Consider the following 23,876-nt stretch of genomic DNA (forward strand, 5'->3'; position numbering starts at 1 on the left):
CTTTTCCTCACTGTCTCTCTTTCCTCACTTCTCTTCAGGGACCGCTGATCTTCTCGAATTTGCATGGGCACCCTCTTGCCTGGTACACCAGTTTTTCTGCTCCCATACACTAATTCATGCCTTCCTCCCACTCCTGTATGATGGGTGTAGGAAAGAGCCCTTTTTTGCATGACTGACCCATACACACTGCCACTGCAATCTGTATGCCAGGGGGAGACTTAAAAACTACAGGTCAACATGACACACATCCATGTGTGTCATGTCCACCAAAACACTGCTTGTGTCATAGGTCAGCCACCCCTCTAGCAGGATGCCGTATACCACAGGTGAGGGCACAGTGACATGAACCCTGGACCTCTATAGTACCTGCACCATTCACAGGTATTGTCGGTGCAGTTAAGCCACGTTAGACCCTGGGCTGGGAGTTTGTCACTGCGAACTCCACAGGTCCATGATGGTGTTACTGAAGAATAAAAAGTTTTGAATCAAACTTCTCAGCCCATTAAAACTGATACCAGTGTCGAATTCGATATTAAATTCACTCAGAGGGCATCTTAGCTATGCCCCCTAAAAAAAGACCTAACTTTAGCTTCCTGGATGAGCGGCTACTCTCCAGTTGCCACCCACAAACATGTATCTGGACCTCTGGGTAGAGAACCGCCCGCTCTCGGGGTCTTGAAACAATCCACATCCTGGGCAGAGGTGCCACGCCTCCTCTCCTAAGATGGGCAGGGTCCACCAAGAGGATGCTTCAAAGGCTTGCCACCACTGTTAGCTGATCCTGCCTTTTGCTGCTCACAGCAACTGGCCCCCACTGGTTCTAACCTCTACTTTGGGAGGCCAAATCGGCTGGAAACCAAGCTAGGAGGAGAAGTGTGCCCACCTTTGCCAACTCCACCCCTCAGGTGAAGGAGACGAGGCGAAGCACAACTCTCCCCGCCATCTTGAGGTTGGGGGGATCTAGCCCATCAGAGAGAGGCGTATATCCCCTTCCAATGGATGGTGGCATAATAGAGGGTGTACCCACCCCAAGGAAGGAACTCATTGGTTCCAACCTTTACCTACCTGAAATGCCCCTAAATTTAGTATTTAGGGGCGACCCTGAACCTTGCCTCCTCAGACAAGCAAGAAGAAGCACTGAAGAGCCATGCTGAAGAAAGAAGAGGAGGACACAGCCACCTTGGCACCAGCCCTACCGGTCTGTCCCGACCTCGACCTGCTCCAGCAGAGTCCCAGCATGCCCAGCAGCCATCAACCCCCCAGAACCTGGAGGACCTCCCTACCTTCCCTAAATAGACTCTGTCTCCCATGAGCACCAGACTTGCTCATGAACCAGACTCCAGCTCTCCCCCCCAAACGCAACAGGAGCTTTTGAGGAGACCCGACACCTAAAGACACCCCTACACCAACGCCAGAGGGCCTTGGGAGGCCCACCAGATGGTGTCCAGGCAACCCCTGCATTCAAACTTACCACTCCAACTGGTGGTCGCCTCCAGGAACCCTCCCTGCTCAAACCTGTAGTCGTTGTTCCAACCAGAGATTTCCCATTGAAAACAACAGGGTACCTGATGCCAAATCAGCACCCTGCACCTGGCCGCCTCTGTGCCGCTGTGGGTGCACCTTGTGTGCTAACTTGGATCCTCCTTTGCCCTGACTTCACCCTAGAAGCTTTGCTCCCTCAACCCAGTGGCTTGCCCGAGTGCATCCACCAACCGATGGCCCCTAGCCCCATGGACCAATTGGGCCTCAGCACTCTGCACCTGGCCGCCGTAGTGCCATTGAAGGTGCTCTTTAAGTGCATCCTAGATCCTGGGAGAACCCTTGTTCTAACCCCAGAAACGAAACACTCAAGACCAATTGCTTACCTGCAAGCCGATAACCACATTTTCTTCCATTTGATTGCATTGACTGTTTTTCTTCAGAAAAAGTTTGAAGTGTTTAGTTCTGTTTGTACGGGAACTTAAGCCACTGTGTTTTAATGTCAAAGTGGTTTACTTACCTTTGTCTAAGAAATGTCCCAGTGTGATATCTAGGCACACCACACTGAGTAGAAAAAGTAATCTAAAAATTACTCTCAAGAGTAATCCAAAAATAATCACAAAGTAATTACAAATATCTATTGTTTTTAATTGTTTTACAAACCTGCAACAAAGTCAATTTTAACAAGCTTGCATATTCTTATCAACCTGTTTTGAAAGGTACAATTTTACCTATCTGTACCAAGTCCTGCTTGGTTCTAAAAATAAAATACAACTAAAGAAATACTTTTTATACAAACAATTGGTCTGAGTTTAGTCTTTGAGTGCGTTATATAATTTTTTGCCTGAGTGTGTACAATAAATGCTTAACACTGCCCTCTGATAAAGCCTTACTGCTCGCCCAGACTACCACAAATAGAGAGTAAGGTATAATCTATTTTTCCTTCTGTAAGCCTTTGGGGATCCACTAGACTCTGTACACACTATACCTTACTTTGGTATAGTATATACAGGGTCAGCTTCCTACAGTAGGCAGAGTGGGTGCCCTCCAGTATGCCAGGATATCCCTACGAGCCCCCATCAAGGGCAAGCTGCAAAAAAATAGGGCACAACGGTCCAGGGTTTGTTCACCCCAAATGCCTAATGAGATAAGTTGGGTTTTAAGCCTCACTTCGTAGCCCAAAACATCCAATATTCTATCAGCCACCCATGTTTGCCCAATATCACATACTGGGTGATGTCGCCTATCTTCAAAATGGTGCCGGCCAGGCGATTTCAGGTCTACGCCCTGTGTGGTCCCCAAAGGGGAACAGAGGGGCCGACTGGACATCAGACATTATTCTGTTCCTCATCTTGTTTTTCTATGTTTATTGAATGTACTAGCAATGGATCTAACTGTAATATAACTGCAATTGATTTAATACTGTAACACTCCTTAATCCTCATGTAAAGCGCTCTGATACCTCTGGGTCTAGCCTGGACTTCCTCGTCTCCTTGCTGTGTCTCCTACCCCCTCCTCACCTCTTCCCTCCTTCATTCTTTGCTTGCCTCCCCTATTCCTTTCCCTCTCTCCCCTGAATCTCTTTCCCCCTACCTGCTCTGTTTATCCTTGTGCCTATGCTCCGCTCAACCTACCTCCCCGTCACCCTTTTACATTATCCCCTTACCCTTCTGCACACCTTGAAAAAAATGGATGTCTACCCTACCAGCCCAACTTCAGATTATGGTCCCCTTCAGTATGCCCTAGTCCAAAACACTCCTACTCCCCTTGTTGGGGATGGATCTAGCATTTTTGCCCTGGAGTCTCAGAGACCCTTCTGAGAGAGTTCACAGTGACAAGGGAGTCTCACATAGTGAAGGTCTGAGATTGATCCCCTTACCACTGGAAACCATCTCCTACCCTGCTGGAAGTCGGACACTGTGATCATGCTGGGTTTTCTACCTCCTTCTCCTCTTCCCCCCTTCTTTCTTCTAAGTGTGCCCATGACCAAAACACTCCTGTCCCCTTGGTGGGGAGGGATCCAGCATCTATGCCCTGGAGTCTCGGCGACCCCGCTGAGAGCGTCCACCGTTGACAAGGGAATCACACTAACTGGAAGACTGGGAAGGTCCCCTTTCCGCAGGGAGCCATCTCTCACCCAGCCGGACATCAGACCCAGTTACTTCCTCTTCTCCTCACTGTGTCTCCTACCCCCCCACCCCTTCCCTCTTTCATTCTTTGCTTACCTCCCCATTCCTTTCCTCCCTCCCCTGAAGCTCCCTCCCCCTACTTGCTCTGTTTTTCCTCGTGCCAATTCTCCGCTTAATCTCCCTCCCTGTCGCCCTTTTACATTACCCCCTTACCCTCTACACGCCTTGAACAAACGGATGTAACTTGTAATTGACATACCTTCTGTAACAATGTGTAACTTGTAACCTATGTAACTCTCCTCATGTAAAGCGCTCTGATACCTACGGGTCAAGCCAGCGCTATATAAAACTCAAGTAAATAACAAATAAAAAAAATAAATGTCCACTAAGCCCCAATTCTTTTTGATATTCCTCGGAAGGATTCCTGTGTGGGCTCGCTGTGAATGTGATCTATCTAGCTCTGGGTGCCATGTGAGGTTAAAGTCTCCCATCATGATTATCAGGCCTTCAGTAAAACACCCAAGTAGGTTCAACAGGGTGTCTAAAAAGGCATGTTGACCAATGTTTGGAGTGTATGCTGGTACTAATGTGCATAGTGTCCCTTTTAGTCTGCCGTTCAATATAATTACTCTCCCCTCCTTATCGGTTTTGACTCCTTCAGGCTGAAATTTAATAGGCGCACAGAATAGTAGTGCCACACCCTTTTGTTTTGTGTGTACTGCCGATCGGTAAATCAAGGGGTAACTCCTGTGCTTTAGTCTAAGGGTGTCGTTCTTTTTCAGATGCGTTCATTGTAACCCCATCACATCAAATTGTTGGTCAGAGATATATTTCCAGACTTTCTATCATTTAGGTGGCAAGATTAATCCTCAGACAATCCAGGATACTAAAGAGACCATGACTGCTTACTCCCTGGAGACCCAAGGGCCCCTTCTCTCCCTACTCTGCGTCCCCTTATTGTGTGACAGTTTTCAAGGCCCAAGATTTGGTCTTCCCGGCACCTTTCCCCTCCGGTCCCTCAGAACATTTCCTCCTGACCCGACCCGTTCTTTACTGTATGATCATGGAACCTGTCTCTCCTTCCCCGAATAATAAAACAGAAAAAAGAAAAAAGAAAGAACCCTGAGTACATGAACTGTGGAAAAGTTGCCCACAAATGGAATGGGATCCTATGACCCCCTCCTTGTGAGTTAGATGGTTAGCAATCATTGCGATGGACGTTGCGTCCAGTGCCCGCCGCCATAGTTATGCGCTGTTGCTGTCTCTATACTTCCGTAGTGTTTAAGCTCAGAGAGTCACCACCAAAGCTGCTCTTTCTGGGGATTGTGGACCTCCCATCTGACTTCGTCCGGATAGTGAGGGGGTCTTGTGCTAGTTCCTTAACCCCTAGCCCCTCTTAGATATAAATTTGGCACAATCTCATCAGTGTCAACAGTGACTCTGTCCGGCATTCCAATTGTCCTTGTCTCTGCTAATTCTTCATGTTGTGCTCCCTCCATTGGGTGTGCCATGGATTCTTCTGTTTTGTGTCTGCGCCAGATCTCGTTGCTTGATCGCTATTGGTCTCTGGGTCCAGCGGCAGCATTTCCAGGAGGTCCATCGCTTCCTTAAAGTCTGTGAAGTGTTGTGTTTTGTTGTTGAGTTCAAACGCAAGGCCAAAAGGGTATGTCCATCTGTACTGAATGTTATCTGTTTTTAGTTTCTCGGTGACTGGCCTGAATTGGTGGCGCCGCTGGAGAGTAGCCTGTGCGAGATTGTGGTATAGGGAGCAAGTGAAGCCCTGGAAGGTTAACTTGTCTTTTTCTTGTGCCGCCTGCATGATTGCTTCTTTAACTTTGAAGGAATGAAGTTTGACCAGGACGTATCTCGTGCGCCTGTTAGCCCCTGGTGTTAGACGGCCTACTCTATGGGCTCGCTCGATTTGCGAATAGGCCACTAACAAAGGCCTCCAGGTCTGGGCCCTCTGCTCACTCTTAGAAGGTCTCGGATCATTTTGTTATCCCTTCGGGATCTATTTTTGAGATCTTCCCCTTTCAACAGTGCTACCTGTAGTTGTGAGCAAAGTTCTTGAATCGATTCCCTGGTTTCTGAGGCACTTTTGTCTCGTTCTTGTGTCTTGGATTCCATGTCGAGGACCCTGGTTCCCACAGAGTCCACATCTTTTTGTAAGGATGCCATGTGGTCAGAGAGGTCTGCTTTTAGTTGATCCATGGAAGCCGCCATGTCTAGTTTCAATTGCATGCGCAGCTCTGTTTTAAAGTCCCTGAGGGAGGTGAGCAGATCTTCCTTGGTGAGCGCCATTTCTCTGTCTGTATCTGGTCGTACGTTTGTGTCTTTCTTCTCTGTTGGGGCGAAATAGTTAGACACTATTGCTAGATTTTCTCAGGGGCATAGGGGCGGTCTCCATCCTCACCGTGGTTTGCGTTTCTGGTAGGGTTGCTGTCGTCACTGTGCCCGATTATCCTGCTTGTTGGCTGTCCGTTCCTCGCCTTTGAGCAGCACTTGTGTGACCTGGTGTATTATAGCAGAGGACGCCTGCTCCCCTCCAAGTATTACACCAGGACCTGTGTTACTATTCTCTTTGGGGGCTATATTCCGCTACTTTTGTCGTCCCTTCATGTGCATAGCTTCCCCTCCGCTTCCCCCCCAGGCCCTTCAGGTATCTTAGTTTCCCTTCCCAGGGATACAGACTTCTCACAGCTCCAGTAGTTCTCTTCTGTGTTGTTTGGAGACAGGGCTCTCTATATTAAGGACTTTATCATGGTTGTGTTCCCTTGGCTGCCATTTTAAGGTCCGGATTGGCTGGTGTTGAACATAAACATCCAGTTCTTTATCATGTTTTTATATCCTGGCTTCTGCCCCCACTTTGTGAATGATGCCTCTATATTCCCCTCTTTGCTTGGCTTCTCGCTGTGGCTAGTGCCTCGTGGTTTCATTGTGCTCTGGCCTCCATAGTAGGGTCAGGCATCTTCGCCCTGTTACCTCAATGCTCTTTCACTGCTCTGAGGCCTACTGCGTGGGACTCGCTCCCACCTCCACTGTTGAGACTCAGCCTCTCCGCCCGTACCAGTCACCGCGGCCTGTCCCACCTGGTCGGCACCTCGCTTCAGGCCTACACGCTTCTCCGGCTTCCTCTGCCAGCTGGCCCCAACTACCAACGGTGCTGCTGGGTACCTGCATTTCCGCTCCACTTGCGGTGAGTCGTCCGGTGTGATTGAGACGTTCTGCCCTCAGGTCTTGGCTAAAGGGATTCTCTTCTTGCCTTCTTTGCTCAGGATTATGTGGCTGGGAGGGACGCCGTCGCCATCTTGTCTCGGCGGCGAACGCTCACTCAGGCTCCGATCCTGTAACAACCTGGCCAAAGTAGGGTTCGTTCTCGACACTGCTGTGTTTCTGGCATTGTGAGCTCTCCGAATCGCTGAACGCCTTGCTGATTAGCACACCGGGTCTCAATGACACAGCACTGTGGCGGCAGAGCCGATGTGGATCACGTCTACTCGGCCATCTAGCCTTGCCACCTTTTTCGATATTTTTATTGAGGTCGTAAGTAAGACACAAAATAACACATTACAAAACAAATCCATCAGTTACTAGTACAAAAGTTGTAAGACCTAACAGTCGATTGATCATAGAGACAATGTAGCTGGATGTATGAAAAAAAGAAGTACGATCAATGACAGAAAAAATAAGGAAAGTATAAGCTGTGGAGATGGGTGAATATGACCTGCCTGCAATTGCGCCAAATAGACCCTAAACGGTGCCCATATCTTTCTAAGCCAATCACGCCAGTCATCATTTTCGATAATCAGGCACTCCAAGAGGCCTATATTGATAAATTCATGACACCAGACCATAGCGTTAGGAGCCTAGGCCAGCAACCAGTGTCGGGCAAGAATCAGTTGAGCTACAGAGATAGCTCAGAAAAAGATACCACTTAGGTGGGGCTGGTACACAAGGTGAATGGCCCAATACAATTAATTTAGGGTCCCACCTTGTGATAGTTATGCAAAGCATATTCTGCTAAACAAATATGGTCTACCAGTAGTGAAAAATAGCAGGATAAGAAACAAATATATTAACTGAGTCTGCCCAATCGCCAAAACATTAAAAACCCTTTGAGTCCTACCTCAAATTCATAATAAATAAATGATGAGGAGTATAATAGAAGTCATTGATGTATTTGAACAGATGAGTTTTAACCCGGTAGACACTCAAAACTATATTTGATAAAATACTTGTGTGTCTTATTTCATCAGGAATAACTTGGAACCCATTATGTCGGCTTCACTTATCAGCCAATGTCTGAAAATGTCAGGCCGTTGTTGGATCTCTGCAGTCAGGATCATTTGATACACCTGATTAATACTCATTTTAGGTGGTCCCTGCCTCAAGTATTCTAAAAAGGCCTAACAGGAAAACAGTTAGGGGCAGTTTTACAAGCTCCTTGCGCCGCTTTTAAGCCGCCGTTGCGTCACTTTTGTGACACAGCGGCGACGCAAAGCCAGCTCCATGCTGCGGGTTATTTACAACTTGACGCATCTGGGAGATGCGTCACGTTGTAAAGCCCTGCGTCACATGTAGGCGTTCCGGTGCAGGGGGGGGGGGGGCATTCCGGCGCAGGAAGGCCTCCTAAAAGTGGCTCAGTGAAAGTTACAAGATTTCACTCAGTTACTTTTAAGGCCATGCTGCGTCAAACCCCTGCGCCTGCTTGAAGCAGGCGTAAGGATTGACGCAGCATATTAGGGATAGGGCATCCTCGAGCCTTTCTGGAGCTGCATCGCGCTTGCGACGCAACTCCAGCAATGCGCCGCCTTTAGACGGGGGATGTAACACGCATCTGCCCATCCCTGCACCACGATGCACCGCATTGTAAATGCAGCGCATCAGTGGTGGCGCACGGGTGGGCAGATGCATCGCAACTCTTCTGGCACATCCCTGCTGATTAGCCGAGATGCGCCAGAAGTAGTAAATCTGTCTCTTAATGTCTTCCACCCTCAAAAAATGCCCGAGCAAGGAAGAGAAAATCGCTGTGATGGTATCTCGATAGAGAGAAGACGGTCACCCTCAAAGAAAGAGCCTATAGTAAGTAAGCAGGATGACTGCCAGCAGTTGATCAAATGTTCGTGCAGTTGACGGGAAAAGTTAAGATTATGACTTATATAAGAATATCTATTAAATAATGCAATCCCCAACATCTCAGTTTTAAAATGAGTCTGCTTGAAATAGACATTATGGATAATGTGTTGGTTGATCTTGGCTCCCCAAGAGAGGAATTCTGGAATGCTTTTACTAGTCAGGACATACGCAACCCAATGCTTTCACTAGTCGGGACATAAATGCTGCTAGAAAGTAGATACGTAAATCTAGTAATTAAATTGCACTCCCCAGTCATGGTCACTGTAACTAACCCTGGGCGTAGTGGGGCTACGCGGAGTGCCATGGAGTTGACAAACTCTGTGAAACTCTGCGTGAAGCATGGCTACGCCACCCGCCTCCCACCCACTCTATTATCAATTGGTAAAAACTTTTTTTTAAAGTTAAAGTAAATAAAAATGCCTTACCTTTGCTGCAACGTCTTCGGGCTGCCCTCTTCCTCTTCATGCACAGTTTTCACCAAGAACGTGATGAAGAGGAAGAGGGCAGCCAGGCGATGCAGCGGCTATGGTAGCCGTTTTTATTTACTTTTAACTCTTTTTTAAAAGTTTTTACCAATTGTTAATAGAGTGGTGGGTGGCGGGGCTGGCCAACTCTGCTCCGCGCGGACTGTGTGCAGCGAGTTTCCTAATCCGTGCCCACCGCAGAACTCGGAGTAGGCAAATCTCAGCACACTCTCCGCCCACAGATAACTATAACATATGTATGTTAGCCTTAGGCTTTTTATACCCCAGAGGATGTTTTGCCACATAGCCTCGGTCTGTGGAAAAAAAGCCTTTGGCTAAATGCAAAAGTATGCCCAAAAGAGGTCTAGGTAGAAAGGGAGAATAATCATCTTGATTAAGTTGCATCGAACGATTAGACCAATGTGAAAATAATGCCACTTAATTAACCCCTTGGCGCTGGGGGGATGGGGGAGTAGCACGGCGCCGCCATGCTCGTGGCGGAGCCGGGCCATCATGAGCCACGGGCGCACTGTGCTTAAGACGGCGTGGTTCCGTCACGACTCCGCCCACTCACTAATTTGCCTGCACAGGTGGGGAATCAGTGCCGTGCGGGCAGAGCGGCCACAGCATGTCGTAACCAGGCTGTCATGCCGCTTTAGTCATACCTGTCTCTGCAAAAGTCTTGTTGCGTTTCAAGTGAATAATGAAAGGGGCGCGATATGACGGGTGTAAAGATTGAGGTATTTTAAAGTCCCACCTTAAACTGGCTTATTTAGAAAAAGAAAACAAAATCATGCATGAAGAAAGTGTGAAACAGGTCACGATCAAGCCCAGCACACTGTAATTGGGTTCAGCAGAGGCGGGATCTGTGAGGTGTGCTTGGCTGACATCAAATGGGAGACAACTGGCCTTCAATTTAAAAGAAAATTGTCATTGCGAAAGGAATACAATCAAAAAGCCTTACTACTAAACCAAAAGAAATTAATTCCAGTCGCGGGGCACACATTCCTCAAAACAGTATGTTTCTGCTTTAAGTAGATAGAATGCATTACTATAACGCGTTACTTCATACAGCGTCTCTTGGCGTTAGGGACATAAATATTTGTTGGTAAGACCCCCAACGACTCAAAACCTGTATTGAAATACACATTTACGGGAAATGAGTATATTTCATAGTCGCACGCTTGGTTGCAGAGTCTTGGAAATATGTTCGGATATTCACTGCAAAGTGTTCTCTTAAAGAGTTATTGTGTCTTGAAGGATGCATTCGGACATTGTTTCCGTTCAGGTAAAATACCAAAAACACTTTACCAATATTATCATTATTCCAGCATCAAACTAAGTCACAAAGTAAATAAAAATGCCTTACCTTTGCTGCAACATCTTCGGGCTGCCCTCTTCCTCTTCATGCACAGTTTTCACCAAGAACGTTATGAAGAGGAAGAGGGCAGCCAGGCGATGCAGCGGCTATGGTAGCCGTTTTTATTTACTTTTAACTCTTTTTTTAAAGTTTTTACCAATTGTTAATAGAGTGGTGGGTGGCGGGGCTGGCCAACTCTGCTCCGCGCGGACTGTGTGCAGCGAGTTTCCTAATCCGCGCCCACCGCGGAACTCGGAGTAGGCAAATCTCAGCACACTCTCCGCCCACAGATAACTGTAACATATGTATGTTAGCCTTAGGCTTTTTATACCCCAGAGGATGTTTTGCCACATAGCCTCGGTCTGTGGAAAAAAGCCTTTGGCTAAATGCAAAAGTATGCCCAAAAGAGGTCTAGGTAGAAAGGGAGAATAATCATCTTGATTAAGTTGCATCGAACGATTAGACCAATGTGAAGATAATGCCACTTAATTAACCCCTTGGCGCTGGGGGGATGGGGGGGTAGCACGGCGCCGCCATGCTCGTGGCGGAGCCGGGCCATCATGAGCCACGGGCGCACTGTGCTTAAGACGGCGTGGTTCCGTCACGACTCCGCCCACTCACTAATTCGCCTGCACAGGCGGGGAATCAGTGCCGTGCGGGCAGAGCGGCCACAGCATGTCGTAACTAGGCTGTCATGCCACTTTAGTCATACCTGTCTCTGCAAAAGTCTTGTTGCGTTTCAAGTGAATAATGAAAGGGGCGCGATATGACGGGTGTAAAGATTGAGGTATTTTAAAGTCCCACCTTAAACTGGCTTATTTAGAAAAAGAAAACAAAATCATGCATGAAGAAAGTGTGAAACAGGTCACGATCAAGCCCAGCACACTGTAATTGGGTTCAGCAGAGGCGGGATCTGTGAGGTGTGCTTGGCTGACATCAAATGGGAGACAACTGGCCTTCAATTAAAAAAAGATTGTCATTGCGAAAGGAATACAATCAAAAAGCCTTACTACTAAACCAAAAGAAATTAATTCCAGTCGCGGGGCACACATCCCTCAAAACAGTATGTTTCTGCTTTAAGTAGATAGAATGCATTACTATAACGCGTTACTTCATACAGCGTCTCTTGGCGTTAGGGATATAAATATTTGTTGGTAAGACCCCCAACGACTCAAAACCTGTATTGAAATACACATTTACGGGAAATGAGTATATTTCATAGTCGCACGCTTGGTTGCAGAGTCTTGGAAATATGTTCGGATATTCACTGCAAAGTGTTCTCTTAAAGAGTTATTGTGTCTTGAAGGATGCATTCGGACATTGTTTCCGTTCAGGTAAAATACCAAAAACACTTTACCAATATTATCATTATTCCAGCATCAAACTAAGTCACAAAGTAAATAAAAATGCCTTACCTTTGCTGCAACATCTTCGGGCTGCCCTCTTCCTCTTCATGCACAGTTTTCACCAAGAACGTGATGAAGAGGAAGAGGGCAGCCAGGCGATGCAGCGGCTATGGTAGCCGTTTTTATTTACTTTTAACTCTTTTTTTAAAGTTTTTACCAATTGTTAATAGAGTGGTGGGTGGCGGGGCTGGCCAACTCTGCTCCGCGCGGACTGTGTGCAGCGAGTTTCCTAATCCGCGCCCACCGCGGAACTCGGAGTAGGCAAATCTCAGCACACTCTCCGCCCACAGATAACTGTAACATATGTATGTTAGCCTTAGGCTTTTTATACCCCAGAGGATGTTTTGCCACATAGCCTCGGTCTGTGGAAAAAAGCCTTTGGCTAAATGCAAAAGTATGCCCAAAAGAGGTCTAGGTATAAAGGGAGAATAATCATCTTGATTAAGTTGCATCGAACGATTAGACCAATGTGAAAATAATGCCACTTAATTAACCCCTTGGCGCTGGGGGGATGGGGGGGGGTAGCACGGCGCCGACATGCTCGTGGCGGAGCCGGGCCATCATGAGCCACGGCGCACTGTGCTTAAGACGGCGTGGTTCCGTCACGACTCCGCCCACTCACTAATTCGCCTGCACAGGCGGGGAATCAGTGCCGTGCGGGCAGAGCGGCCACAGCATGTCGTAACCAGGCTGTCATGCCGCTTTAGTCATACCTGTCTCTGCAAAAGTCTTGTTGCGTTTCAAGTGAATAATGAAAGGGGCGCGATATGATGGGTTTTATGATATGATTGAGGTATTTTAAAGTCCCACCTTAAACTGGCTTATTTAGAAAAAGAAAACAAAATCATGCATGAAGAAAGTGTGAAACAGGTCACGATCAAGCCCAGCACACTGTAATTGGGTTCAGCAGAGGCGGGATCTGTGAGGTGTGCTTGGCTGACATCAAATGGGAGACAACTGGCCTTCAATTAAAAAACAATTGTCATTGCGAAAGGAATACAATCAAAAAGCCTTACTACTAAACCAAAAGAAATTAATTCCAGTCGCGGGGCACACATCCCTCAAAACAGTATGTTTCTGCTTTAAGTAGATAGAATGCATTACTATAACGCGTTACTTCATACAGCGTCTCTTGGCGTTAGGGACATAAATATTTGTTGGTAAGACCCCCAACGACTCAAAACCTGTATTGAAATACACATTTACGGGAAATGAGTATATTTCATAGTCGCACGCTTGGTTGCAGAGTCTTGGAAATATGTTCGGATATTCACTGCAAAGTGTTCTCTTAAAGAGTTATTGTGCCTTGAACGATGCATTCGGACATTGTTTCCGTTCAGGTAAAATACCAAAAACACTTTACCAATATTATCATTATTCCAGCATCAAACTAAGTCACAAATTGTAGTATGTGCGTTTCAGTGCTGGCCAAACAAGGTACTAAGTGAAAACCCCGCCATTATCTAAACCATTAAATTGACGTGGTGCTCTTCAGATAGCATACCAGAGACTGTGCACCTAACACAAGGATGGATAATAGCCCCCTACCTCTCAATGCGCCCCCCTTCCACCCAAAGCACACACAAACACTTACAAACACACGTTCAATCTCTATCACTTTAGTGACTCACACATTTACTTTACCTGGAACAGATATCGACTTTAAAAGCCTGAAGTTCTTGGCATGGCCAGAAGACATCACGCAAGCTCAAGCATTAAAAAACAACCAAGCCATTTTTTGTACTAAAACATGTTACGTATCTGCTCACTCCCCTAGTTTTATTATTCAGTCAGCCCAAACAGTCATAGAAGTAATATATCATAGGCATAATTTGTGTGTATAAATAACTGCCACAGGACAAGGCAACATAAAAATAATTTACTAACAATGCTTAAATATACTTTTGTTACTTAGCAGAAAATGCATTGGTCGGTTTGGCGAATGTTTGTGTAAAACAGATTAAATCACGCAATTAAACAAGACTTTAAAAAAAAAGACCAACTCTTTTAAGTTGGAGGCATTGCTTTCTGCTGTAGTTTCTGTAAAAGTCTGTGACTGGATAAAGTACCAAGAGTGCCTCCCTTTTCAAGCACACTCGTGCTTGTGCTGGCATCCGCCTTGCTGGAGCTGGCAGCGGTGGTGCGAGAGCCATATGCTCTCAATTAGCACACACGCCGCTGCTCGCTCCCGCAAGGTGTATGCCAGCACAAGCACGAGTATGCTTGAAAAGGAGATGACCGATTTGTAAAGGTGTACTCCTAGAGCAGCGCATGTGTACTGCCTAGGTGAGACCTAAAAAACAAAGAGAGGGTACTGGATTGTGAACAGTACAACTGTCAGGTGAGGTCTTAGGCACTTGTAAATGGTGATGTGAATATACACGTTCTGCAAATCTAGCAAGGAAAAATAAATATTATCTCTGTATCAATGGCAGAATAGTTGCAAGCTTACCTTGAAAAGTGGTTGTGATTAGATAAATATGTGTACTCAGCGTAGGTGCAGAAAAGGGATGTGAAAGGAGTGTGGGAAGGTTTGGAGGAGTGAAAGAAAGGATGAGAGACAGACTGCCTTGCAAATTGTGCATTGTAAATATTCATTTATGTAAAGAATCGATTGCTGGCCTTTATTAATCCTTGCAAAAAAAGCATTTATTTGCCATTAATAAACCTTTAGAAACAGTCATTTCAAAACCCAGAGGCCAATAAGATTAGGATGCTGTAAAGAAGAGGTTGTACAGTTTTGCTTTAGACGGGGGCAGAGTGCAAGGGATGAGATTGGCTTTGTAGACCATGCACAATTGCTAGAAGTCAACTAGATAAAATGTACTAGGACAATGAAAATACACAAAAACATGGTGGCCTGTGAAATACTGTCTCACTTACCCTTTCGCCAGTGTAAAGTAGCAAGCTGTTGTTCTGCCTCATCATTGCCTCTGTTGCGGGCCAGCGTGGTTGCTGAAGTGGTAAAAATTTGTATGAGGCAAAATGTACTCCGAGGCCCACTTCCATTATCTACACAACACCATCCCCATAATAAAAAACCCTCATCAAAGTGTTTAGCAGCTCCCACGTTTATGAAGATGAGTTATCTACCTGATGAAATCTCATACATTGTATGACAAGCAAGTGCATGTAAATGTAGAAATATGGCTGTGGTTAAAACTAGCAAGCCAAAAAATATCCAATGTGTATGAAGATCTATACCTATTGAACTTATTTACACTTTATTTGTAGGGTGTGTAGGTGAGGGAGTAAGTGCCAGAGAATCGAATGGGGAAGCTAAAAGAAGAGTGACGTCTAATCCAGACATAAGCGGAAAGAAGAGGAAAGGGGAAATAATTTGCCAGAAAAGAAGCATAGTGGAATAGTGAAGTGGGCTTAATGACAGCGCAACACATGGAGATACTAAGAAGATGGTCCAAGTTTTAGAGGTATTATTGGTTGATGAGAAGTGCTAGGGAAAGCTTTGTTTAGGGGCTGGTCAGGTTAGTTATGGATTGGGAGCAGGGTGTGGGAAATAACATTTATAGTGGATCCAGTGTTAGAGAACATGCATGGAGGGCAACTGAAATACCCAAATACCTGGCTCCTATTCCTCCATTAAAATACTTTTTCACTTACCCATACTCTTCCAGCAATATGATGTGGGATGCTCAAAATCAATGGAAAACTCATCCGTCTCATGCAGTGTCTAGAAAGGCATACAGGAAGCTGTAAAGAATCAAAAAATGACTTGAGCAAAGATTAAGGCGAACTCCAGCCTCCACTAATAAGGCTCACGTTCCTGCTCTGCCCACAACTTTGTATTAGAGAATATCAAATTATTACTATTGTCCTACCATTTTATAACAAAAACATGCTTGAATATATGTGTATTATGTGTATATAATCAAGTTATACACACACATACATATATTTATATATAGATAAATAATATTCTGCTGATTGAACAAAGACAGACTCACAGAGAAGGATATCGTAGCACTACGAGAACCAGAAGGCCATTCACATGGCCACGCCCACTGAGGCAGGCTTTCGGAAATAAAAGTGCGCGAAAGAAAATTGCCTTGAATCAACAGAACGCCATTGAAGAAGGGACTGAAGTCCCGAAACCGGTCTGGCTGATGTGATTTATGATGACAGTTACCTGCTTGTTCCCTATACACAGCAGCTTGAAATAAAAATGCGGAGAAAATCAGTTACCTCGAGGCTTTTCCCACAAGAGGGTTACCTTACAGATTTTATATAGATAGATATTCATTTATATATAGATATATAGAGGTATTATGGGTTGATGAGAAATGCTAGGAAGCTTGATAATATTAGTACCCCCCCCCCCACTTTCTAGTTCTGTTTCTCCAACGACTGGGTATTGCGATCCACCTGCTCCTAGATCTCCAGAGTAGCCTCCTCAGAGCCTACCCCCATATCAGCAAAAGGATATACATATATACAGATATTCTAGTCTCTTCATTCTCCAGTCGTGTGGTTTTCTGCACATCCTTGTGTCTGTTCACCCTTCAGCGTTGGGGAGCATTGTCCTGAGATTGTTGTGCTGGGATAATCGGTTAGTTCTGGGGTAGGATTGGTCTGATCTGAGGTAGACGCGGTTACTGTCCTCCAGTGAGTCTTCGTCTCCTTTGCTCCATCCGGTCCATCTGCTCACTCCGCAAGTGGTCGAAAAAGTTTTCTTGTGGATGTTGAAGGGCATTGTACTGAGGTATTTCACCGGGATAATCAGTTAGGTCTTAGGTAGACTTTTCTGACCTGAGGTAGATACAGTTGCTGTCTTTGAATTAGACTTTTTCCCCTTTCCACCATCTGCTCACTCCACTCTTGACTCCGGCGATGTTCTTCTCTTGCTTGTACCTGGTTGTGTGATCTCCGTCTCTTGTTGTGATGGTCCTTGTAGGTATTTGCACAGTTCCCTAGGGTCTTCGAAGACGTGCGCTCTCCCTTTATAGCTGATTCTGAATCTTGCGGGCCCACAAAAGAAAAAATTATGTTTTCTTTTCTTAGCTTGTCTCTCTGGGCCAGAAACCCTTTTCTTAGATCCACTGTGGGCTTGATGTAGTCCTGAGTGAGGATTATCCTGTGTCCTTTCCACTGCATATTTTGTTTTTCTTGCTACCCCAAATATAGCCTCTCTGTGCTGAGATCGAAGCGGTTTGAAAATAATCGGGCGCGGGCCCGCTCTGTTAGATGTTTTGAAGGCTGGTACCCTGTATGCTTTGTCTAACTAGAAAGGGTGGTCGAATTTGACATTCGGGAGCTTGGGTATCATTTCCTTGATCAGGGCCATGCAGGAACCTGCTTTATCTTCTTTGCCCTCCGGCACCCCTAGGATTATTATATTCCCCCTCCTGTTTCTGTCATCCAGCTCTGCTGTCTGCCTTAGGAGTGTTGCTGTGGTCTTAGTTAGGGCCACAATGGCTTTGTTTGTTTGTAGGTCTCCATCTTTTATGTCACTGACTCTCTGTTCGACCACCGACAGTCTGGTATTTGCCGCGTGGATGTCCGCTCTGACTGTCGCTAGCTCCAGTTGAATAGCATCCGTGGTTTGTTTTGTAGATTTGGCTAAATCGTGGACCTCTGCTAGCTTTCTCAGGATCATGTCAAGTGTGGCGTTTATAACTGCTCTTGGTTTGATGGGTGAATCTGTGGGGCTGTCTCCCCTGTTCTTTTTCTGCTGTTGTTGTTGGCTTTTCCCTTCATTCCCAAACATATTTGCCAACCTTCTTTTTGTTTGTAAGAGCTCAAATCTTCTGCCCTCCTTCTGAGTTATGGGCTGGCTCTTTTCCTTCTGTTGAAGCGTGCTTGGTGGTCTTTTGACCTTCACCCCCTGTTGATCTGTTTCGCCAGACAACTCTGTGTGGATCCTCTACCCTCCTCTTTCTTTAGTTGGTCCCGGGATGGTGTGTGCCTTCTGTAGTTCTATTTGTCTGCGTGCTGATCTTATTGCCGCCACCTCTATTTTTTGCAGCTTTTGGGGCCCCGTTTTAAGTTTGCGATATGGTTTGGTCTACTGTGTTTTTGCTCAGATTAGGGATATTATAGAGATATTATAGGCCCTCTGCCCGCATCTTTCCTCCCACAGCTCCTGCTCGAGAGTCGCTGTTAGCTCAGCCACATGCCCCTATGTTAGCATTCTTGTAGCAGACTTTCACGATTTTATCACGATTCCCGGGGGTCCGCGTTTCTGTTGTTAGCTGGCCGTCCGCCTCAGGTTGCTCACACTGCCTACGGTGTATCTGCTCTCACAGCAGTGTCTCACCCCGCACTTTGTTTTTTTTATCTCCAGCTGTCTCATGTGCCGCCCGATCGAGACTGTCTGGCGTATCATGGGTCAGCTGTGAATGCAAACCCTCCTCAAGCCGGTGGAACCCCGGCTCCCCACAGTTGGACCTCCCTCTGTGGCTCTGTTAATTTCTTCTTTCTTTTGCTGCGCCTTTCCTGTTCCTGCACCTCTCCCTGCCCGACGTGGTGATCTAGATCTACAAGGCGGTGCCTGCTACAGTTGTCGAGCGCTCTGGGCATAGCCGATCGCTTCCTCTGCGTGTGATTCTGCCCGATGCGCTTTCATTCTGATCCCCTGTCACGCCCCTCGCTTTGTGGTTGTTCACTTTTTTGTTCCCGCAGACCCTTTCACCGGTTACAGATGGCGGCCCCCTCTGAGTGTTTGTAGTTTCAATTTTGTTTAGGTTTCCGTTTTGAAGTTACTCCTGGGTCCTGGGATCTTGGCTGTTTCTCCTTTTCCTGCCCACTCGTGGGCTTTGCTGGTGATGGTCGCAGTCTGGGGGGACACTGCCCTTATGTACCTCTATGAGCCAGGCGCTGTAGGAGTATATGCTTCCTTGGCGTTCCCCTTCTCTCCCCTCGCTTTCATCCTCAGAACATGGGCGCCATCTTTTTAGATTTTACCAGAGGAGCCCCTCTCCTCCGTAGTATTGACGGTGCGGTTTCTCGCCCTTCACTCGCTCGCTGTCTGTGTTTGAGCGCATGCTACCACTATGCGATTTTCTGTTTGTGTCGCAGTGCAGTCTGCCCCCCCTGTGCTGCACGCTCCCTGATTTGTCTGTGTAGCCCTTTGTTTGCTAAGATGGCGGCCCCTTGTGTGCGTTTAGTTTCGGTTTCTATTTCCTCCTAAGACCGGAGTGTTTCTTCACTTCTGCATGGGGGTTGTCTGGGGGGGTGGCAAGCAGGAGGGGGGAGTCTCGCACTGACCTCTAGCTCAGAGATAGTTCCGAGATGTGCTATGTGTTGGATGGACAGCTTATCCGCTGTTGCACCGCTGCTTCCTCAGCGATGTCATCAGAGCACATGCACCATCTTAGAATCCTACGAGCCCCCATGCAGTGGGTGGTTAAAGGTGTTTTCCTCAAATGTAACGCCTCTTCTGGGGTACCTTCACTGTCCTTTCTCTTCTCTCGCCTTTCAGATGCCCAGGTGGGTCCTTCTTTCCTCTACTTGTGCAGTGGTTGTTCGATTATTAATATTGCTGCTCCCAAGGTGCAGCGGAGCTCAGGATTCAGGCAACTTGCCTCATTGGCGTCCAAGCCACGTCCGGCAACGGGGAAAAAGCGAGGGGTGATCACGCTGATAAACAAAAACTGCAAGATAACCATAGAAGACCAACAACATGATGAAGCAGAGAGACTACTAGTCACACAACTGAAAAGGTGGGGGGGACCATCCAGGTAGTGAACATTTATGCCCGAACACAGACGACACCGAATACTGGGAGGGAGTCCCAAGGACACTGGAATCAATTCCCCAAAATGCCCTAACGGTGTTGGCAGGTGACTTCAACATAGCACTAGACTACATGCTAGACAGGCAATCCCACTCCCTCCCACCAAGTTCACACATCATTCTAAAGAACATATGCAATAGATACAACCTAAAAGACCCATGGCGGTTACAACATCCTGACCCTATGGATTACACCTTTTACTCCAAACCGTACAACTCCTACAGTAGAATAGATTACAATTTAATATCAGGCACACACATGCACCTAATAGAACACTTGGAAATCTCATTGAGAACCCTGTCTGACCACTCCTGCATCAGTTTACAGCTAACAGGGCACCATAATGAGGACCTGCCTGGCAGGTGGAGGTTCAACAATGATGTCCTAGCAGATCAAGAAAACAAAAGGAAGATAGAGGAAGTCATTAAGGGCTACGTTAAATATAACGACACACAAGACACAGACCCCAAGACCCTATGGGAAGCTCTCAAAGCAACAGTCAGTGGAACGCTAATAGAGATTAAGGCCAAACTTAATAGAAATGCTAATCTACAGCTGACTCAACTAGAAAAGGACATAAAAAGCCTAGAATCAACCCACATCAATGACACAAGAAACAGTAGCGCCCTAAATGAGTTTATAAAGAAAATATACGAATACAATAAAATTCTGAGTGAAAGAGTCGGTTTGTGGATTAACAAATATAAAGAAATTAACCTATGCGAGCCTAACAAATCAGGGAAGATCTTGGTCTCCTACCTGCAACACAAACAAAGACACCATACCATCTCATCGATCACCGGCGCACAAAATAACACACACACAAGACACAAGGATATCCTACACACATTCATTGAGTTCTATCAAGAACTCTACAAAAAGGACCAATCACTAGACCAGGAGGCTGCACGGGATACCCGGAAGGACTAAACCTCCCGAAAATAAAAAATGACCAAGCCCGGACATTAGAAGGAAAATAAGCTCAGCGGAAATTGAGATGAAGATTAAGTCCCTCAAAGACAATAAAGCCCCAGGTCCAGACGGGTACATGGCCTCCTTCTACAAAACGTTCCGTACACAGCTATACCCAACTATGAAAACAGTCTTCAACCACTGCGAGGGGGCGGGAGCGGTGTCACAAACCTTGTCTGAAGCAAACATAATAGTTATCCCGAAGGAAGGTAAAGACATTCAGCTGCCCCAAAACTATAGACCAATCTCACTAATAAATGTAGATTGCAAGATCTACGCCACAATCCTGCCCTCAAGGCTCAACACGGTGCTGCCACACTTGATAAGCAACTCACAGGTAGGTTTCCTAAAGACTCACATGTCACATGATAACACCAGACTCCTGTGCCACATACTAGAACAAGCCGCCAAGACCGACAAACAAGCGGTGACTTTTACACTAGAAGCTGATAAGGCGTTTGACAGAGTATCCTGGTGCTTCCTAGAACAGTGCATGCATGCGTACAACTTGGGAGATCAATATACACGGAAAGCAATGGCACTGTACGAAAACCCCAGGGCTAGCATAGTAATCAATGGGTCAGTCTCAGAGCCATTTAAACTACAGAGAGAGACAAGACAGGGCTGCCCCTTGTCCCCCTCGCTGTTTTTGTTGGCCTTGGAACCACTGATCAGGGATATCGGGGCCAATAAAGAGATGAGGGGGGTCACCATCAGCGAGGCCACAATCAAACTAGCCGCTTACGTGGACGACATCCTCATAGTCACAGAGAGCCCCAACAACTCCATCACCACCCTCCTGGAGACCATAGGTAAATACTCAACCCATTCTGGATACAAGCTAAACAGGGATAAGTCAGAATGCAAACCACTTAACATCCATACCACTAGAGAGGTACTGGGGTACTCAGGACTAGCCTGGCAAACAGGATTCATTAAATACCTAGGGATACAATTCGGCATAGACCTCAAAAGCACCCTCGAAAAAAATGAGAAAATAATGCTAGAAAGGACTAAAACGCTGCTGGAGACCTGGTCACCCAACTTTATATCATGGTGGGGGAGGATTGAGACAATAAAGATGATGATAACCCCGATGGTCAACTACTTGTCAGGGATGCTGCAACTGATACTCACGGACAAGTTCCACCGGAAAATGGACAGGATGATAAATAAATTCCTATGGCAGGACAAAAAACCATGGATAAGCCTCAAAAAATAAAGACTAGATAAGAAGCTGGGAGGACTAAATGTGGCAGGTTTCAGAACATTCCAAACGGCCTTTTTAGCGAAACAGGGAGCCTACTGGGTCCTGCCGAGCCAGGGCTACATGCTGGTCTGGCTTACTATTGAGAAAGCCATACTGAACAACCTACAACCAATAGCCCTACTCACAGCCAACAAGCAGGCACAAAATACAAACCCTATATTTAAAAACACAATAAACGCCCTGCTCAAAATAGACAAAAAAATGGAACATAGCATAAAAAACTAAAGGTGGGAATCTCTGTGGGCAAACACAAAGACGAAATATAAGTGGAAAACTCTATCCATGGACACATGGAAAAGTCTAGGGATCTCATACCCCGCTCAGATGAAGCAAAGCACAACCTCCCAGACATAAAACTGCATAACTTCCTAAAAATCTGAACAGCCCTGGCCAAAACAAAACTCACAAAACACAAGCCCTCAATCATACAATACATAGAGAATCTCAACAGAGTAGGCCACCAAGTATCCCACCTGTACAGACTATTACGGCCCAGGGCCTCCAAGCTTAATGACAAAGCAACCACATACTGGGAGAATCAACTTGGCTCCACACTCGGCGAGAAAGAAAGCCAGCTCATGTGGACCTCCCCCACCCATAACAAGATCTCCCCAGTGCTAGCCCAGACCAAATTCTGGCTTCTCCACAAAACTTACTGGACCCCGGCGCGCCTGGCGGCCCTGGGTCTGAAGGAAAATAACCAGTGCTGGAACTGCAACAAGGAAAAGGGGGACCTGGCATATCTTATCTACCACTGCCCCATGGTTAAAAAACATTTGGGGTAGAATATTAACCTTCATAAACAAAACACTAGGATGCTCACTAAAAGATGACTTTGCTACGCTTACCACCGCATTTATTATGACAGAGCTAGATTCCCAACAAGATAGAGACCTACTTGACCTTCTGCTGACCGCAGCGGATAAAATAGTACTCACCAACTGGAAGGACATCTCCAAAGCAAATTTCAAGTGCTGGCTCAACTGGGTGACGTACCTCAGGGGAGCGGACTACACTGCTTTACGTAACACACCATGGAGACACCCACACGGGGGCATGTGGGCGTCCTTGGACAGGATCCTAAACCCATACGAAACGCCCTGAATAGTCATATCAAAATGCTGATATGGGGCTCACAGCCACACCCCCCACTGGATCAAAACTCTACCGAGATACCACCATTCTTCAGGTATGCTACCATCTTAATTTCCTTCTTTTCCCCCTCTCATACCCTCCTTCTCCTCTCTCTGGTTCAGTAGATAGGGGGGCAGACAAGAGCAGAGTTTGTGAACCAGTGCTACCAGTAATCCTAACCAGGCTGGGCTGCTACCCAGTACCAACAAAGCGTTAATTGATTATATTTTATATGTTTTATGTTTGTATGGAAAAAAACAATAAAAATATTATATAAAAAAAAAAAAGAAATGCTAGGAACAGCTTTGTTTAGAGGCTGGTCAGGTTAGTTATGTATTTGGAGCAGGGTGTGGGAAATAACATTTATAGTGGATCCAATGTTAGAGAACAGTCATGGAGGGCAACTGAAACACACAAATACCTGGCTCCTATTACTCTATTAAAATACGTTTTGACTTACCCATACTCTTCCAGGAATATGATGTGGGGTGCTCAAAATCAATGGAATGCTCTTCTGTCTCATGCGGTGTCTAGAAAGGCATACAGGAAGCTGTAAAGAATCAAAAAATGACTTCAGCAAAGATTAAGGCCAACTCCAGCCTCCACTAATGAGGCTCACGTTCCTGCTCTGCCCCCAACTTTGTATTAGAGGATGTAAAATGATTAATATTGTCCTACCATTTTATAACAAAAAATGCTTGCATATATATGTATTATGTGTATATCATCAAGTTATACACACACACATATACATATATGCATCTATAGATATA

The 23,876-nt window shown here is 46.1% G+C and overlaps 1 protein-coding gene across 1 annotated transcript in view; it reads right to left on the bottom strand.

Annotated features, from left to right (window-relative positions):
* The window catches only part of LOC147708743 (uncharacterized), a 110,044-nt gene that overhangs the window by 21,508 nt on the left and 64,660 nt on the right, over positions 1 to 23,876 (bottom strand). The window contains exons 9-10 of the mRNA XM_086925774.1: positions 23,564 to 23,653; positions 14,858 to 14,929 (exon numbers count right to left, since the gene is read on the bottom strand). Coding sequence (XP_086781900.1) covers positions 14,858 to 14,929; positions 23,564 to 23,653 — 162 coding nt within the window. The remainder of the gene's footprint in view (positions 1 to 14,857; positions 14,930 to 23,563; positions 23,654 to 23,876) is intronic.

This window comes from Lissotriton vulgaris, chromosome 6, assembly GCF_964263255.1.
Source record: "Lissotriton vulgaris chromosome 6, aLisVul1.2, whole genome shotgun sequence".
Taxonomy (NCBI): Eukaryota; Metazoa; Chordata; class Amphibia; order Caudata; family Salamandridae; genus Lissotriton; species Lissotriton vulgaris.